The sequence below is a fragment of the Argopecten irradians genome, chromosome 6, assembly GCF_041381155.1.
Source record: "Argopecten irradians isolate NY chromosome 6, Ai_NY, whole genome shotgun sequence".
Taxonomy (NCBI): Eukaryota; Metazoa; Mollusca; class Bivalvia; order Pectinida; family Pectinidae; genus Argopecten; species Argopecten irradians.
Window position 1 is genome coordinate 17680404 of NC_091139.1, and position 21402 is coordinate 17701805.

Genomic DNA, 21402 nt, shown 5'->3' on the forward strand with positions numbered 1-21402 from the left:
TTTCTTATTTGAAATTTTCATTTCAATTTTCCCTATTTCTCAATTACTCTGCAGTAAATAGTCTGCAAGGCTTTAAACAAGTTATTGTTTGAAAATTTGATTTTCATCGTGAATGATTTAATAACAGATATAAACATTATAAGATTATCAGATAGCAATTTAAGACTATTTCAGTGAAAACAAATTTTTGAAAATGATATTTTTTCGCAATTAGCTCTGTGCCTTCAACATCTGGTGTATTAAGGCATATACATTGATTTATATGTTACAAGTTATTGCAACCATAAAGAGCTCAAAATGTTCTAATTATGCACTTTGAAACATTAATAAATGAATAATTGACTAACTAGTCTATATATAATATAAGTAGTATTATTCAAGTTTACTAAGCGTCAACGTAATGCTGTTACTGGTATTGATTTAACGTATTGAATTATCTGTATTTATTCAACAATATAATGTCCAAAATAAAACAAAATCCTGCCAACCTTTTTCGATACTGGCCTACGAATTACACTGACAAATTTCATTCCAATCTCCGGTAGATAAAACCAAACACTGCTTTTATTTCAAGTATTGTTTTTATTTCGATGTCTTTGATCTAAGTTAAACATGTTGCATAGACAAACAATAATTTTCTTATTTTCAAACAAATGATATCTTAAAAGGAATTTACAAATGGCAAAAGGATGAGGCATCAGGCATTGCCTATATAGAACAATATGATACATCTGGAGAACAATACTTTTACTAATATCAGAAACATCATTTTTCAAGTATCATTAAGTATTCAGATCTCATACTGGGTGTTTCTATAAGTAAAACTGTATCAAAACTAATATATTTTCAGATCCGACAAGTATTTCTATCAGGTTTGACTGAAAATACCCTTTTTCTGTTATTGACATAACGTTTGCTTTTTGCAACAAATATATTTCTCTCTTTATATATATTTGAAACAGAATTTAAATTCAAACAAATATAAGAGCTAAATAAAAAAGGAAATAGGCTTGAACACTTGTTCGCCACAAGAAATAATTGATCAGCGATGCAAAGCAAATATAATCGTATTTAGAAAATAAGGATTTTATTCGTGGAGTATAGAGCCGGTAAGAATACGCATGTACAATGTTTAGAATCAAGATACTTGATCCAAATTGTAACGTAATAAATAAACTCGAAATATCTATCAAAGTTTGGAATGGTCAACATTCTTAAAAATATGTAAATACAAATGTGAGTTATATATGAAATATAAAATTGTCATCATTTTGCGTAGTAATCAGATCACAATATGGTGATGGCTTATATAGAAATCCAGCTATATGGTAGCCATGCGATGAACTATACATTATTGTATCTCTCTTTGTCATGGTAATAATACGTTGTTGGTATAAAAAAACAAGTCATCTCGTTACCTACATACCATATTTAAATAAATCCGTATGAGCTCATAAATTTGAATTTAATCGATTATACATTTAATGAGAACAAAAATGTACAGATTAACGAAAACGGTATATCTACAGTACAGATACATATAAGATCTTGCAGGTGGCAAAAAACTGTAGTCGCAACCTTATTACCGTTTGAAAAAGCGAAATATGTTTACAACTAAATATTTTCATGATTAAATTTCCAAGTGCAAAAAGGCAGCATCGAATTACAGTTTTCGGTATATCTGTTCATTTTTGATAAAAAATATCATGTCATGGATATTGAACATTTGACTTGAGAACATGTTATACTTGACAAAATTGCTGATTTGGTTTTACATCCTATTAACAGTAAGGGTCATTTAAGAATCTGTCGGGTTCAGGAGGTGGTAAAAAAGCAGGACTACTCAGAAAAAAACCATCGACTAGCTGGCAACTGTCAAACGTGATATTCAAAATCTAAGACTATTGTTTAATCTTCATGTTATTTGGAAAGTGTCAATTCTTATGTTTCATGATTTCAACTATCGAGTATATCATTTTTCAATTTTTATCTATAGGATAGCATTCAACATAAACAGATTTGTGAACAAACATAGTTTACACATTTTCTTTTCCGATGTATGTTTCAACAAAGACCTTGTAGAAATAATAGTACATCTAGCAGCATTATTTCTATCATCCCACAACTGCACAGAATTGCGCTTCTGTGTTCCAAACATATATTTACAAGCGCCGTAAGAAAAAATTTTGACAAATGAATATAGTGCTATAAGCTGTCAATATCTGATTCGTTAGACTCTGGTTCAAGTTTTATTTGAATAGCAGCGTCAGTTGATGTTTCCTCGCTTTCTGCGGAAGGAGATCCAAATATATTATCTCTTCTTTCCTGAGTCACATCTTTGTTTCCCACCAAGTATTGGTCAAATTCTTGAGGGTCCACGTTTGCTAACGACTCGTCTTCGGACATATTTTGCAAAAGTAGTTGCTGTTCATGATTAAAATAATGAGACTCATAGCTATTGCCATGGAATGCTGACGACACGGGAGCACTTTCATTTGGATACGGCGTTATTGCATGAGTATTCGACAAAGGCTGCTGCCACGGATTCAACGATAAATGAGGATTTTGCGCCAACTGCCTTAGAGGAGCAATGCTATCACGGAAACATTGATTACTGGTCCCTGCGATGGATGATTGTATGTCCATGCCACATGAATCTGGATATTTGCCTTGGCTTAAATTCCGCAAGCACGCGGAATAAAACTGTTGCTCAGTGTTTGTCCTATATTGAGCTGAGGTATCCTCAAAAGAAAATGAAAATTTGCTCTCGTTGACCGCGATGGGAGATGATTCTGGTGTCAGCATTGAGTAAGGGCGCTGTCCATATGCTTTGGGAGCAAAGTCATGGTTATATGAGCAAGGCACACCGGCTGACTGGGGTGGAGATGAAGACGAGGAAGACTCCGGTGTATTTGGACTGCATTGTATGTTCTCGGCGTCTTTGCATTCCATCAGGTAGCCTCCGTACATTTTTGTGGCTTGTGAGTTCTCAATGACACCTTCATTGTATTGGTGTTGTCTCTTATGATCGTTAACGTTATCTTGGTCTGCAGTTTTGTCCACAGCTTTCCTGAGAGCCTTTTTCGGGTGTTTCCTTCGCCTTGGCTTATACTTGTAATCTGGGTAATCTTGCATATGTCGGACTCGAAGTCTTTCAGCTTCGTCAACGAACGTCTTCTTTTCATCTATCGGCAAACTCTTCCACTTTTTGCCTATAAGAAAATAACCAACGTCAGGTGTAGGATACCAAGATAGGTAGCTGTGGTTTACACATTAATAACATGACATATGATAATATTCTTTTATTTCTCGCAAAAAGAATAATTGATTGAATCTCATAAAATAAGGATTATTCTACAGTCTTATATTTGACATGAACCGTACATTTAAGGAGAATTTATCATTTAAAAACAAAATGCACTATTATGTAGTGCCCATATAATTAATTACACATAGCAAGTAAAATCGTCAACAAAGTATATCAGTTAAAACAATTTTTGACTCATATCATCTTTTTCCGTATCAAAATAATTTAGTGACCAGGTTTAGAATCCATCAGGCAAAGATAAAGAACTTTTATTTATACTAGGCTGACAAAATGAAGTGATATATTTCCTGTACATGATATGGAAAGCGTATGTCACTCTATATGAACTTAATGTATATATATAGCGTTTGTGGTTTAATATGTGTAAACAAATATATACTGTGTTCCAGTTTTACAAGCGAAACATGACTATGTCATACTATGTATGTTGCATTTATTGTGTATTAGTTGAAATTCTAGATTTTGTATTTCTAACCATATTCAGGGTACTTATATCAAACCCGGAAGAAATACACAACAGTAGTTCTGCTCCAATGCTGGAGTTGAATTAGCATTTGCAAACTACCATCGTGGTGAAACCTAACAAAATACCAGTAAATATCACCGACACCTCACCCAGAACTCGTTGTTATTAAAACAAAACCAGATTGTGTTGTGTGGTGGTTTATCAACGTGCGACCTCTGGTCCTGTGGTGTGTCAGACATTTACATGCATTTATATATCACTCACTAATACAAGATATCGGCTGTACAAACTTCTCCTATCACTGGAATTGATCACTCTCCTATCCTATGCTTATCTTATCATTTATATTTCATCTCCCGCCCTAGATTGGTATAATAACAAGTGCTTAATACCTAAACATATGTGTATTATATGTCCGTAATGTAAATGTTCGACTTATTTAATTGTCATTCAGGTCATTTCTTGTTTATATTTTGAAGACACACGATGCAATAAATTGCATGTGTGTATTTTTTTTTTAAATTCATTGTTTATTACATCTGTGCGATTGTTTTTAGGCAATTGCTAGTGTTTCTGTCTATTTATTGTATGATTAACAATATAGTCTACTTCAACTCGTAACTTTTTCAACTCTCTTTCCTTATCCTCTTACTGTGGAAACCAATGCATATAACTTCAAGTTTGTCCAAGTCGCACTATTCTATTAATTAATTCCATATGATTAGTAGCTTGACATGCCGTTTCTTCAAAATCATAACACCACCTGTAAATATTAAAACGACATGTAAACACCACGTGTTTCTAGATTTTGTTTTTGTACTGTCGTTAAATATGACCTTGACCTTTGAACGCGCGCGCTAACAGGTGTCCATCAGTACTAGTAGTGCCGACAAATTAAAATGTATTCCTCGATCGTAATATGGATATTTCTAGGCTAGACGGAATGCTGGACAAGTTCATGAAAGTTTGATAACGATAATTATTATGATACCCGGAATGCTGGGCAAGTCCATGAAAGTTTAATAACGATAATTATTATGATACCCCTTATCATGTCGCAAAATTACAAACGATTGATACGGTCTTAATTGTACTTTTAATGTTGTTTTGTTTTTTTGTTTTGCTTAATTTTCTACCATGTTTTATTCTGCTTCACTGGCCCTACTGTTGGTTATGCCCCAAGAGTATATTTTCGAAAAATACCATACCAGTACGGAAGCACAAGATGAGGAAGACACGCTTACCAACTGCATGAGCTAAATTTCAGGATTACTCGCAATGTTAAAGTAAAGATCGGATCAATGTATAAGAGGCTATACTAGATTTACCGGAAACCTTCCTAGCATGATATATATATGTATATATGTCTTTACTCTTATACTGGCGCATGGGGTAAATTGGGAGATATTACGTGTGTGCGAGTGTATATTAAATTTTATAGAAATGCGGTGTGTAGAAGGCACATATGGAGTAATTTAACGCTGTCTGCAAATGTATTGAAAGCACCTGTGATTTTATTAGCTTTAGAAGGATATTTCCTTGTTAAATACACCAAGTGTTCTTTAAAAGCAATACATAAACCACTTATATCATGCTTCGTTAACAATTAGTACTTTTTGAAGAAAGGTAAGCACATACAAAAAACCATATTGTTTTGTTCATTAGTTAAATTTTATTTTGAAGTACTTATATTATATCCCTTGTTTTAGAATCTTAATTCAACTATAGTTTATGTGTAGTTTTCGCATATTGCCTTCGAATCTTAATTCAACTATAGTATATGTGTAGTTTTCGCATATTGCCATTGAAATCGATGTCAAATTTTTTGTATGACGTATTTTTGTACTTGAGAAATTGTTGGAAAGACATACAAAATTAGTTCATGTGGATATTGTTGTTTCCATATCATTTTTTCTAATAAAACCTAGCATTATGTCATATTGAATTTATAAGTTATTTATTTCTTTAGACCTAGTTTTGTTTGGAATTTGGAACTATAAAACCCTAGTGTGTTAGGAATACAAGTTTGAATTCTATCGTTTCTTACATATTTTCTTTATACTTCCGTTTTGGTTTTTCTTGACTAGCCTACACCAGTTTCACATTACTCACGTAATTATATTTACATCTTATTATGTATATATTCGAGTGGATCCATTAGTAATCAAATACAAAATAATAAATATGAACAGAACTAAAATGTAAAATTGATATAAGTTATGTTATAACTATAATATATACTACCCCTTTCAAATTTATTTTTTCGCACCGAATTTAAATAAATTATTACTACTATCATCTTCATGTGTAAGATGTATTCGAAAGGCCAAACTACGTTAATACAACACTCCCCTTCTGGCTCTAAAGTGCAGAGTACGGGGAAACCACAAGTCCTTCTTAATTTGACCACATCCCTAAATGTGGAAGTATTTCGCACAATAGTCAGAACACAACGATGTCGTTTTCAAATCTCATAAATATCTGATCATTTTAGCTTTAGGTGTAATATAACCTATAACATGATTTACAAGTTTTAGTACAGAATAACTGTATTGGATATGGTATTTTCAAATAAAATGGATGTTGAAATGAATTCAGCAGTAAATGTACATTTCATTGCTCCAATAGAGGTATCTCCTATTTTTGTAAGCATTGTCAGCCTCGTAGCTTTGTCTAGAAACCCATAGACAGGAAATCAAAGCGGTTGAAAAACAGAGTTTTTTTTATAAAACAGGTCTTGATTAACACTGACAACTGGTTACTTGAAGTTTAGATATGAAATATCAAAAGTATAGTAAAACTATGTCACGAGGAAGGTCAAGCTAACAATAAACATTGAATTAATTATAATTTACCTACCTAGAATCTTGCTCAAATCGGCGTTATGAACATCCGGGTTCTCGTTTGCGAGCCGTTTTCTTTCCGTCCTCGCCCAGACCATGAAGGCATTCATAGGTCTTCGGATTCTTTGCTCCTGTTTTGGAATATCGCCAGTAGAATCGTACAAGTTCATATCGGATGACGCTCGTTCATTGTCATAAAGACAAGGATATCGGGGAAATACCCAGTCATAATTTGGTTCCTTCTTCATAGCCTGGGCTGATGTGTTACCATTAAACTTCATCATGTCATATGTAGATTGCTTCCTCTGCGATGCATAAGGTCCAGTGTCAGAAGAAGCAGGGAGACTGTCTATTGGAATGTGTCCATCGTTGAAAAATTTTGCATTGTAATTGGCTAGATTTACTGGACGTCCGGAAATGCTCGAGTGGACGACTTCGGCCATAGCTGTACGTTTATCACATTCCGTTGACAATAGGCTTGTGACAAATCTCATGTTTTATATAACAAATCCAAAATCATTGTCCATATAGATTATACTATATAACGCGATGTCTTCTTTCGGATACAACTGGGAAATGGGAAATGACTGTGTATCGTGCAGGTTTATGTTATTTGATATAACTTGCGATAACACTATCCATCACGCACATATACCCAGATAAGTGGTCGAGTAAATTCTGACATTTAGAACCTCCCAGATGGCTGCGAGGGGCGGAGCTTACGCAGAAATGATATACGCAAATGGCTATATTTTCAGCACTCGTGTTTAAAGTAGGGTTTTATTATGGGTCTGGGTGCTATCAGGATCATAATTTGTTCTGTGTACAGCATTTTAATAATCTAATGGTGTATAAGCCGAAAATCAGAGGTAAATTGAATCGCAACTTCTATTATCCATACTACTTTCTATTTATAAGCGCGTTCCAGTTTAAAATGTGTATATGTTTGTGTTTGATTAACATGTACAATTCGTATGCTGTGCATATCTAATCCAACAAAGATTACACTTTCAATACTGTTATGACAATCGTTACTTTGTTGAAACATACATCTGAATATTTACCTAGCGTACATGGTATTCTAATTTATTAAATCAACAAGAAACTTTTTTCTCATTGGTTGATGTTTTAAGCTACTCTATTTCAAGTTTTCAAGTTTATTTGTTTTCAAAATATACATAAAAACAACTAGGTCTCATTTCATTATTCAGACTGTATACTGATTGAAATATACATATGTTCTTCCTCTGGATGACTATTATTTGAAAAACAATCAATCCTAATGTTAATATTCCGTGCTAGGATTATGTAAAAGGTGGCATTCGGTTCTACTGCAATTATTAATGTTGGTAACACAGAATTCACAATTCCTCTGATGCTACATTCTGTATCATGATAAAAATCGTCAGAAATTGTCAAAATGTTGTTACAAGCTAATTTATGATATTTTAGTAATTAAATATATACACTAAATGAAGACTTTTGTCATAAACAAAATAATGGTAGACTGGATGACATGACATAAAATGTATACATTTCACAATTGTTTCCTATCGTTAACGCTAAGCATAAAGGTAGTAGCACGACTGCTTTGCCTGCTGTCAGCATAATTGTACCGTGTGAAGTGTGCTTGTTTTATGTGTTCAACGGCATGATTCAGGGAGACAGCACTATAAAAAGTAAAAACATTCTATTAAAACGCACTCTCCAAAAACATACAAATATTCGACCACCGCAACATATTTCAAATATGAGAGGCTGTCCTTAAAACATACATATATATGACTGTTAATAGGAAGTTGAACCTACCGTTTCTGATATCTTACTTCTCACTTATAGAGAAAATGCATTCTTGCATATGAATACTGTTTAGCAGCTCATACATGTATGAGGTGATATCCATATATAATCTTCCTTGTGTCATTACATAAAAAAGCTTTCCTCCGCTAAATTATCATTAATCGTTTTTGTCCTTACGTTGAACAAGTGATTTTGATGTCCACGCAGGTAAATCTTAATGATTACATTTTGGTTGTCACTCAACGCTTTTGTCCTTACATGTACTTATATAAGTGACTGGGATATTCACGGAGGTAAATGCATAATGGTTACATTCTTGGTGTCACTCAACGCTTTTTTCCTTAATTATACAAGTGACTGGGGTATTTACGGAGCTAAATAATAATGGTTGCATTCGGGTTGTCACTCAACGCTTTTGTCCTTACTTATTCCGAATTTGCATATTACAGAGTTATCTGCATTTGCGGGTAGGTATTGATTGTGACGTCATGTGTTTGCGAGCGTAACGTCATACGTTTCGGAGAAAACGACGTGAATTGTGCTCACAAAATAATGACGTAACAATCCATACCTACCCGCAAGGGAGCTAACTCTGTAATAATGCAAAGACGGAATACAAAAATGCAAGTGACTGGAGTATTCACGGAGGTAAATGATAATGGTTACATTCTGATTGTCAATCAACGCTTTTGTCCCTATGTAAACCTAGTGGCAAGGATGCAGTAGATACGGAAACGGTTGTTGTTCAGAGTATGTTATTGTAAAGCAGTAGGCTAGCCTCCGTTAGAGTACAATTGTATGTGTACAAAACCTATATCCGTTCGACTGTTTCCTCCTTTACTATAACTGTACATTTACATCGGTAGTTACTCGCCCCACTCCTTTCCTGGTAATTATGATCTATTAATAGTCTTCTTTATCTAATGATGCGTATTCAACTTTGTAGCAATCAATATATGCTATATATCATACCTATTAGTGTAGTTGGTAGTCGTATGAGGCTGTATTACATATTGCTACTTGTGCAATACAATTTCGTGACGTCACTGCATCAACAAAATTTCTATTTTCTAATGAAAATTATAACGTAATATTCAGAAGCTATGCTGGATTTTACTTTACAGAGCTCAGCCGAGGGGATTTACGTTAAAATATCACGCAATTTTCATAAATGGAGAATTGACTTTCAGTCGCAGTATCCGTGGAGCTTATTTCAAACTGGGTTTATCATAATTGTAAAATTGTAATAAAACGTAGGTACGAGAAGAAATAGTCTTTCATGTGTGGATCTGGAGAATAAGGATTCCAAATTTCTGTGACACCTTCGGCAAGCACGGGGTTTTACTTTCTGACACTCGTTTAGAATGCCCTTATTCTTCATAGCCACATAATATATGACAGAGTCTTATAATATTACATAGTTATCCAGCCTTGAAAATTGGTATCAATATTGTGCCGTCCTTATTGAGCAAAATGATGGAACAAAAAGTATTTTTGTTATCTATAATAACTTAATGATATAGGATCTTAGTGTTCATTTCATATGAGATTTTATAAAACAAGTGTAAGAAGTTTTTACTTTTGATAGCCTTGGCCAGCAAAGCTTTTGAACTTCGAGACGTTTTTCAAATCTCATACAAAATTAAAACATAAATTTAAGACACTTTTAGTACATTACAATAAAAACTTACATTTCAAAGAATCCGACATCAAAATGTCGCTTTCTCCGAAAAGTATGACGTTACATTCGCAAATACATGACGTCACAATCAATACCTACCCGCAAGGGCAGATAATTCTGTAATATGCAAATACAGAATATTTAATTGTTCATGCGTCATCAATGACTTTACTCTGGTATAGTTTTAAGCAGAAAATGATACTTGCTTGTTGTTTAAAACAATTCTCTAAAACCGGTATACAATGTATGCATAAACAAAAAATTATAAGAATACACCGGATATTTATTTAAAATAAATTTGGCGGATATGTTTCTGGGAAAGGCAGTCCCAAATTTAGGAGGGAAATTTTCGTTATCACATCACCCCAATGCAACCACATGTACGTATTTCCATATACATTGTATATGAATCAAAGATCTTAGTTTAAAACAAACAGTATCATTTTTATAGCATTATCTTAACCGTTATACAAAAAAAAATATGACCTACGCTTATATTGGTTGCGCTTAAGGAAAAGTAGTTGTTCTCTCTACTAGTGTATAATCAGAATTATTTCAACTTTGTCCTTTGTGTGAGTTATTCTTTCTGGACTAGATGAAATCACTCCCCTGGTCCCTCCCCTCATACACATCCATCACAACTGAACTTCCACTGGGCCGGTCGTTGATTTAGAAGAGGCTTATACAATTTTAGAGGTGAATGAGATAAGAGTAACACCAACAGTTATTTTTACGTCGTAATCCAATTCATCTCATTCGTGACAAACCTACTAGTTTACGTCTGACATGATACCACCAGTAGTATTGTTTTCTAATTTCTAAGTGCAAATCACAATTCTTAGTAAATAGCATTATCATTCAATTCATCCATTCTTGTCGTCAAGGTTAGTTGGAGCATAAAAATGATTTCAGAAAGATGGCCACGAATTGTGGTTAAAGTTTTCCCTGCTATCAATATTTATCTATTATGGCCTGGTTGAGAGGGCACTATTGCCTCATAGTATTGTCGAGGGATGGAATAGTGCCCGAGCCGAAGGCGAGGGCACTATCCCATCACGAGACAATACTATGAGGCAATAGTGCCCTTTCAACCAGGCCATAATGGGTTTAGTACATCACCCTCACACGAGACCCGTTCCAATATCATCGTATCAGAAGCACGTCAAGCGACACTTCGCAACGTTATCTTCATTTCCACGCCACAATGTTACATTAAAAGTACAACATATGAATTATCGCAGAAATCTGTTTCTATTAAACGGGATTCAGCTTCATGAAGATTAAAAGTAGATCACTGAGTGAACTGTCTTCTGTAGAAAAGTTACATTTTTTGTTTCCCGCACACAACAGCCTGTCCGCCATCTTGACGTCTTGGTCGAAGCGCAACGTTATAATGACGTCACAATACATTCACGTTCAATTTTGCGCCACTTCGATAGTGCCCGCTTGCCCGGGCACTATTGCAAATAGTACCCATGTGTGTAGCCAATCAGAATCCAGCATTCTGTCACGTGATGTACTAATAATATTTAAGGGTTAGAGAAGTAATATCAACAAGCTTTTCAGGATGACACAGGTTCGTTTTGTTAATACTTGTAATACTTGCAGTCCGACATAGGTACCCTAAAACATGCTCTTCCCGACGCAACTTCTTGGTTCTTAAAACTAACATATGGTATGAGAACAATAGTTATAGTCAAATCAAAATAAGGAAAAATCTGCCATTTGTCAAATAACCTGGACAGACTGTTTTGCCCAACCAACCCCTCAACCCGCCTAATGAAAAACTCACACATTTCGCTTTTGAGCTTTCTCGCTTTATTATGTGAAAACATGTATCCAATATTTTAAAAGTAGTTTGTAATAATAAAGGTATTATACCAACGCTTGTAGTGAACTTTACTAATGGATCTTCTTCCGTATATAATTAAAGGAAGGAAACTGTTGACTACCGACATACCGCATCAGTAGTGTAACGTTTCCTACATTGTACGTTACTTGTATCTATAAACGAACATAACGAAGAGCTAAGGTCAGCATTTTTAATTTGCAAATGTTTTATCGAGAAATTTATTCATTTTTGGCATTCTATTGAACGCTCTCCCTTGTGAGGTAGGCTCTGGGTTCTGTCCCTTGACCAAGACACACCGAAGTCTAAAAGCAGTTGTTTCTGCTCCTTATTAGCGCTCAGCATACCGGGAATGGGACGACTGGTTTGCCTGTTGGCAGCATAATGCGACTGGGCGAAGTGTGTTACTCAGTGTCTTCGGTGGCATGCTTCAGTGATATAGCACTATAAAAAGGGCAAACGTTCCACTTTGCAAAATATACAGCAGTCATAAGCACAACATCGCATTAATGGGAGGCCATCCTTACATCACCTGGGCTGTTAATAGGGCGTGAATTTCATTAAACAAACAAACTAAGAAACGATAAAATGCATACAAAATATCACTAGTTTAAACAACATGTAATACAATTGTATCTTAAAACACATATTTTTTTCATAACAACTTTTATAATTATAATAAACAAAATTGAAGCAAAATTCTTCTAGCATTACCGTAAGCCCGCCTTATCGACCACCTCTTTATAATGCCAAATGGTATAGGAAGGCGACTTACTTGGGGTCCGATTTGGTCATTTGTAACCCATTTCTTCCTGTGTTTAAAGACCACTTGGTTATAAAGACCATTTTCTTTGGTCTCTTGTAGATAGCTTTGACTGTTATATAAATATAATTGGTTTCTTCTTGTTTATCTCACATTATATCCATTTAATATTTTTACCTGCTAAATTGAAAAAATAGTTGTGTTGCTACAAATCTGGTGTAGTAAACTCCGAATTTTACCATACGCGGAGTGAAAGTAGTGACAAGGGTTATAAATATGTTTGATATTTACTGGACTTGATTTTATCCCATAAATAATCTAAGGTCATACTTCTATAAATCAATACAATGCTGTAGAGCTTTACAGTAGTTAGACATAGAGGTAATAACGTTTAAGGTTAAAACACATTCTAAGTCAATATTGAAAAGGATGTGTCTATTCTATGCATTAAGAATAGTTTAATGGTTTCTCATGAAATGAGTCACCTGATTTTATTTCGTTTTGAAGCAGTTTTGTAAGTTATTATCTCAATACTGCATTCCTCGAAAGTCATTTTGATTATGATCTTATCTACGCCAGGTTTCTGCATGTCTAGAAACATATTTTCAAAGTCAATTCAACAAGGCTGTAGATTTATAACACACCCCTGAAGTAAATACTTTCTGTATACGCTTCAGTAAGTGCTGTCAATATTTCATAAGTAATAATATTAATAATCTACCTTGCAGATCGTAGTGATGCGCTCTAAATTTGCATATGTTTTGTTTTTAAAACTAAACATGTTTATGCAATAAATCATTTATGTACAACTTTACATTATATATATAATTAGTTGTCGTCTCGTAGAAGGCTTTGATTCTACCCTCATCACTCGTCATTTACAAACATTTTTTCTCTACTTCACATTCTGTTTTATTCCACTTATAAATCACGTACCACTAAATTTCTACGATGAATTTTTCATTTAATATAATATCTATATAAAAATATTTAGAAGTGTAAACCTAGTATGTCCAATATCATTTATGTAAGTTATTAACCTCCCTTAAATTTTGATATGCGTTGGTAAAATTCGATTATATTATAATTACTCTATCAATGATTTGTTTTCCACGCATTTATAAGGTTACGCATGGTATCACAGTCCAGTATTATGTAACCACCTTCCTTTAATCAAACAACGGTTATCATTTACTTTTTCAGGGTTTATTTCATCTAAAATGCCATTTCACACGATATAAACATGACTTATTTTTTTGTTTAACTCTCTTTCACTAACAGCATGGTCGATATTTTGATAAAATGTAGGTAAACGTTAGAGTAAAATGACTTAATAGGGACGGCACATTTGACTTGAACTGATTGTCATGGCTATCTTTTTTAACTTTTTATTTCTAAACAAGGAACTGTCATATCTGCGAGAAATTTCGTCCATTAGTTGGGGCAATGAAGTAGAAGGTTACATTTACAGTACATTGTATGTTGTGAGAATAGAGAAACTGAATGTGATTCAGTGTAAAAGTCGACTAAATTCAGGATCAATTATTTTTCTCTGTTCTAATTGACTTATTATTTCTAACACCTTCCTTGTCAGGACGCCACGTTTGGCTTTAAAATTCAGTCACCCATGTGAGGAATGGGTTATGTTCCTTGGTCCTTTGTAGAGGCTGCCATATAGTTTTTGTAACATATCTAGATGTAAAAGCAAAATTTTGGCAAATGATAAAAGTTTACATGCATAACATAATGATGACATTTGTTGATTAAAAAAATAATAGTATTTAATCAGGTTTGTTATAAAGAAGAGGGATACCTTTTGTTATTGGGAAATCCGTTTACTATACTATTTATAGACACAACCACACAAGAAAACTGCTTTGTATTACCTTTGACCTCAGATATGTTTGTCAAAAATCTTATGTCAATAACACAATGTGCAGTTTTATTTGGTTTTTTAAGACTGCTGATATCAAAGTTGCTCAATTTAAGTCACTAACTTATATTTGTTACATAATACCGGTATACGATTTACGCATGCATATCCTTGCACATCTCTCTATTTTTGCAAAAATGCACTGGACAGGTAACAGCGAGTACACACGCCCGTTTCAGATATATCTGAAAGGAATTACGTGTATCTTAATTATTTAAGGATTAACTTGAATATATTTTTTATGTTATGGAGATATAACACAAAATTCTGAGTGTACGGTTTATGATGAGAGTACACTCAAGATTTTTGTGTTATATCTCCATAACATAAAAAATATATTCAAATTAATCCTTATAATTCAATTTATCAAAGATAATCTCTTCAATATTAAAAATTCCTTTCAGGACTATTTTGTCTATGAAATCATTACGCCGTCATCTCAGCCAATCAGAAGCAACGTTACAAATGGCGACGCCATTTTTTCCTTTATGGGCTGATAAAGTAAATTTTAAGCCAATGAAAATGCTTGTAACAAGCAAAATTGAATTATTCATAATTATCATCGTTGTAATTTGTAGCAGATTAAAAAATACAGATCCTTATTATAACTACGTTTGATAAGAGGATCTGAGAAAATCCCATTAAGGGTCATCTCCAGGTGACCTTTGGAAATGGCCAATCAAATAGCTACATGCAAAATCTTGACAATGAATTTGAGGGACAAAATAGTTTGGAAAAAAAATGTCAGAATTATTTTCGTGTACTTAGTCATCTCGCCCAAACACCACAACAAAGCAAATTGTATATGTATACTGGGACGAAATATCGTTTTCAATTGATGCAGCAAGGTATAGAAAATACATTTGATCTGAAGTACACGTGTTCTAAAGGTCATACAAACATTACCCCTTGTGGGATGTTGTCAGATCCTCTATTTAATTAAGTGGTTATAAGGATCTGTATTTTAATCAGATTGTAAGTTTAGAATAGAAAAACAAATGATATCCCAAATTTAGTCGCCTTTTATGATATCTAGGAATAGCAAAAGCTACTGAGGTTGGTCATTACGGTCGAAACTTCTAAGTATATTGGTGGTTTATTTTTGTTATACATAATACTTTTCATTTTGACTTCACATCCAATTATATTCGCATATATAGACAATACTTATGTGAAGGTATACCACGAGACTCTCGTCTTGGTCAGTGCCGTTCCACAAGGTTTTCTTCTTGGTCCTTACATCTCTCTTTAGTATACAGGATTACACACTGGGGATTTGCCACTATATATACATGTATGTACTATGGAAGCTCTTATCTGCACTGTCCTTGCAAGTTAGCTTAGCTTAGGTATGGTGCGTGGAATCGTTTGGTTGACTGACTGATCAAAGCACATAGCGCAATGTCTGCATATGCAAAGTGATAGTTTCACGGTAAGGGAAACAACTCGTGTTTTTCATGCAGGTACAACAGTGCAATCGTTTTCAGAAAACATTCTGTTTTTACTTTATCGGGAAATTCAATCTACCCCAAACAAATTGAAAACTATTTTCAATTTATACAACTTTAAAACGGCTAATATGCTTTAGTAATTGTACCAAATACCCCGATTTAATTTTTGTTTAGGAAAAATACATGTATACTTAATACTCAATTTTCAACAGAAGATGAAATTTTCTAAATGAAAACTGGCGCCCCTCGTTGAGATTGTATTTCCGCTGCTTACTAGTGCTACGTCTACCACTTAGAACACTAGTTATGGTAAGCAGATGAAATACAACCTCATCAAGCGTGTCTTCTATACTTATATGTAAGAGTGACTTTTTAAAATCAGCTGATATTTTCTGTTTACATTTGCGTGTCGCGTGTTATATAAGAGTACCGGTATCCTTGTTAGGTCCTATTACGATGACTGACAGTTAACGAGTTACAAAATATGTTGAGAGTTGTGTTTCAACCGCGCGTGGCCCCAACAGTGTCTATACTTGATAAAGATACCAACGCCCAAATGGATTTATCAGCGCGAAGCTGATGAGTAAAGTGTGACAATGATTCACAGAAATTCAGCGAAGGGTGAATGTTTATATGCATGTTGATGAATATTGTTGGAAAACAATTGTTAAAAATTATATTGACTCGAGTTCGTTTGGAAATATTCTAATCTTGGTTATATGCATGTTATAAGGGCGCAGCCCTTCGTGCCAGAAGGCCACGAAGTGCGAAGCACTTCTAAGGTAACGCATGCTTGGAAATATAAGAAAAAACATAATCTGCAAAAAGTTTGCGGCCGCCATTTTTTTTACTGTGAAAAATCCGATCAGCGTGAATGCGATGCTCTGAAGTCAGCTCAATATATAATCAAACGGGTCAAACGCTTTTATGACCCGATTAACATAATCTTCATCCGGCAGAAGCTCAGTGCAATTGCTCTTTATTTGCAATCGTTCAAGTGATAAACCACCTTCCAATATAATCAGCTGAATCTGTTACGGAAATAAAAATTTCTTCTTTCTTTTATGTGGATTTCCTTCTCAAATGGGTTTTTTTGGACAAGGATAGAGTGAGAATAAATTAATAAAAAATAAACAGAAAATTCGGCTCCGTTATTTCCATAAATTGAACTTTTTAACATTGCATAATTAATGGTTACTGAAACATCTGGCTCCGCCCTTTAAGGCCTTGCCTTCAGTCATATTATATGTATGAGTGTTGTAGGGAAATAGCAGAGTCTATAAATGTAGTTTCTGCTGTTGCTTAGCTTTCTATATAGTCAGAATGTTATCATTCGTCAAGTTCTCATTTGAGGGTTTTTTTTTTTTTTTTTTTTTTTTTTATTATTATTATTGGCTTTCCACGACGTTAACTTTAATTCTGTCTCTCCATAATACAGAATTATCTACCTTTGCTGGTAAGTATTGATTGTGACGTCATCTGTTTGCGAGCGTAACGTTATACTTTTCAGAGCGAAAACGACGTGAATTTCGCGCACGAAATAATGACGTCACAATGGATACCTACCCGCAAGGGAGGTAATGTTGTATTACACGTATGCGAAGACGGAATATTCAAAAGATCATGCAGATTCCCTATGACTTTGTTTGGAAAAACAAAAACAAATCAGATTCGTTCCATAGGAAATGTGTTTTAGAAATGAAATTTTATCAAATAGAAAGCTTCTTACTTTTCATGTGCAATGTTGAATGAAGACATTTTTATTGATATATGATGTATGCAGCATTGTTATAATTGATTTCAGATTATGATGCTGATCACTTTTGTTTCCGGTAGCTATGCTGTTTTCCCCCTTTCTAATTGACTTGATAATTTTTATAAGTCTAATTTTTCTTCTATAATATAAAACATTATTTGTAACTAAATATTATCAACGAATAAGTTTTGTACGTGTAAGTTATATATTATCTTCGTATACTTGTCCAATCTATTTTGTCCAATTTATGGCAAATGAATGTGTTTAGATCAAAAATACTAGGTCCAAGTGCTTGCTTTCGATATATAACGGTGATAAATTATTAATGTATCAGCTGCAGTATCCGGAAATAAAAACAAACAAATGAATATAACTCCACTTACGTACCCGGTACCGAACGTTTAAAAAATACTGCACTTAAAATTATCGCGCGAGGGTCACAATTTTAGTTTAAGTGTAGCCATATCCGACAGCCCAAATAATGTATGGTATATAACATGCAGTACATGCCCGCTTTTGTGATATTTGTTTTAAGTATTACAGTTTAATTTGTTAGCGGTAATTTTAAAATGTAGCAAGGTACATGTAGCTACTTAAGCTTAGCTACATGTAAGTACATATAAATCCAGTTTCTAGATCGTGTGATGATTAAACTTGTGGTCGCATTTTCTCATTATTAATGAATTTTATTCTGAGATTAATAGAAAAAATCACCCTCTTTTTGTGTGAGACCAATAGAATATTTCATTCCTTTTGGGGTGAGAAAGAAGAATCTCAACCCGAGGGGTAAGATTCTTAAGTTGTCAAACACAAGGCTTTGCCGAGTGGAGCTTAAGAATCTTATCCCGAGGGTTGAGATTTCCTGTCTCACCCCAAAGAGGCTAAATGATTCTTTTTCTCTTACCCCGTGCACCATTTTGTGTCTAATCATAAACTTCAGTCTAACGTTGTTTCATGATCCTGAATCTGAATGGGTCGCTGTCTTTGTGGCGTCATTTCATTGTTGTCGTGACGGTATATTACTATTACCGCGACGTCATGATGCTGTTGTCGTGACATCATACCAATATTGAGCACGTGCAAAGATCTCGTGTAGCTTTTCTCCTAGGGGGAGATAGAAAAATCTCCCAACGAGAATTAGACATTGGAAAAATATCGATCTATCTTATGATTTCAAGGCTAATTGACAATATTGATGAAATTGCAATCAATAACTGTATTAATAAAGTATGTACAGAATTTGAGTCTGGTGTAGAAGATATATTATCCTGTACCAGAAATCGGTCATTAAATGCCATTAAATGTAAAACTGGATATCCCTGTCTGGGGTAAGAGCAAGAGATATATTTTCCCTAGCAACCACGGGATATCCCTGTGAAGTATGGAAGAAATGGGAATCTCAGCCGATAGTTGTCTCTAATAATTACGTGTCACTATATACGTACATGTATATATAATGCAAGCGAGGATGAGCAATTATATTCTTACATCATTTATTGGATAAGTCTTCTAATAAAGATCTGTACTTAATCTACACGGCAAGTTTTACATTGTGTATTTGTATTGGATCTCATACCAAAAACATGATATACAAACGTATACATGTACGTGTAGGTCACAGGGATCTGGGAATTAGTTACAGTTTATATAATGATGGACCCACCAGAGTGCCTTAAGACCAATTTAGACGTTGCAGATGTCAGGATAAAAAATGGTAAAAGTCATACTCAACACAGTAATACGTATAAACTACTGTATATGTAGAGTATGATTTTTACCAATTTTTGATCTAGTCCTCTAAAACGTCAAAAATGGCACTCTGGTGGGTCCATAATTATATAAACTGTAACTAATTTTCAGATCCCTGTGGGATATGTTTCTGCTAATACATTTGAACACAATTGTGTTATCTGTAAACAAATGTATTTATATAAATAGATTACTTGCATTGTGAATGAATATTTTATTTAAATAGAATGTTATTTTATTTAGTCAATATTGTACCAAACATTACACAGTACTTATACTACCCAAAACTAACTGTAAATAGCTAATAACCACTCTTTTGGGACATAATCAAATTAATACTTTTAAATCTTGTGTAAAAATCTGTGTTTTAAAGCCACATATCGCCGGTAAGTGTCAAAGACAAAGACTTGATGCCCAATACAACCTTATACTACATGTAAATAACTTATTAATCACTCTTTTATGGCATATTCTATTTTACAATGTTCAATTAAAGTATAGAGTTCTAGTTTGTCATATAAAATGATCTGTACAAAAAAATGTGCGTTTTAAGGATTTACTCTTCTGAGAAGTCAAAATTTTCTTGTACATGTATTAAACTTTTTTCTCATTTAGATTTTTGGTAATAGTAGTTCACACCATAAAAGAAAATGGAATAAAAACCATATGCCCGTGTGCTCGTTTTTGAGCTATTGTCACTCAAAGATACCTAGACAAAATATTGGATTTTATGGGAATTTTGCCGTTTTGACCATATTCACAAGAGATTAAAGTCATAATTTCCTAATGAGATCTTTAATATGTATGGATGTTTGTAGAAGTTCTTGTATTAAACTTTTGTTAATATTTTGCATATCAATAGTAAATCGGTTGTTCTTCAAATTAGACAGAAAAATGGGGGGGGGTGTCCGTTTGCTTACTTTTTGCTCCAGTTGGATATTTGTTATTTTTCAGTATTTTATTGTAAAAAAATAAGAGTGCTCAAATTGCTATTAAATGTAAAAATAAAGTGACAAAAGTGTATCATATTCACGTATTTATGCTCATAGTTTTAATAACCACGAACCTAGTAAAGATTTACTGCAAAAATTAGCTCGATACAGCTAAAAATTCTGGCGCAGTGAGGATTTAAGTAAAAACAATTTCAGTAAAAAATGGTAAAATTGTGGCTCTACTCAAAGCGAAAAAGACACAATTTCAAAATGGCCGCCAAATGGGCCATTTCTTAAAATCCCCGTATAAAAATCTACTAAATAGAAATGTTATTTTTTGACAAAATCTGTATCTAACAACTTGCTAAGGATATTGATAATCTCATAATCATGAAAATGTCTTTTATCTTTGTCGAAATGAGACTTCAACTGGACTGAAACCTCAGAAGAATACATCCTTAAGGCCAAATATGAAAATTTGATAAATAACTCTATATGATTTTGGCCCATTTTAGTCTGATACTTTTGTTATCTATATCAATCATGAAAGTAATATTATACTTTTATAAGATATCTACTGTGAACAACTATAGTTTAGTAAGAGTTATCTCCCGTCTGCTGCATTTATAAGTACCCTTTGTATCCACTGTAAATGAATTCCTAAAAATAACGAATATTTCATTAGTGAATATATCATTTATCGATTACCTGTATCCAGCTGCCTGTATGCATAAAGCATAAAGCAAGGGACTTAGGTAATGAGTGATAATATCTTGTCCGGAATAAAAGTAAAACTGTTCATATTTTACACACTACATTCAAACTTCCGGTAAAGATTAGCCTAGGCCTAT

At 33.7% G+C, this 21402-nt stretch overlaps 1 protein-coding gene across 1 annotated transcript; it reads right to left on the reverse strand.

Moving 5' to 3' along the window:
* Positions 1-562: 562 nt before the first annotated feature.
* LOC138325196 (transcription factor Sox-17-beta.3-like) lies at positions 563-7285 on the reverse strand. The gene is made up of 2 exons (XM_069270681.1): positions 6654-7285; positions 563-3212 (listed from the first exon to the last, which is right to left on the reverse strand). The coding sequence occupies exons 1-2, from the start codon at positions 7129-7131 to the stop codon at positions 2206-2208; spliced, it is 1485 nt and encodes a 494-aa protein (XP_069126782.1). The 5' UTR covers positions 7132-7285; the 3' UTR covers positions 563-2205.
* Positions 7286-21402: the final 14117 nt, after the last annotated feature.

Coding starts and splice junctions, on each gene's coding strand:
- LOC138325196 (XM_069270681.1), bottom strand. CDS start 7,131: ATGAGATTTGTCACAAGCCTATTGTCAACGGAATGTGATAAACGTACA. Junction 3,213..6,653: donor CGATTTGAGCAAGATTCTAG/GTAGGTAAATTA, acceptor ATTTTCTTATAG/GCAAAAAGTGGAAGAGTTTG.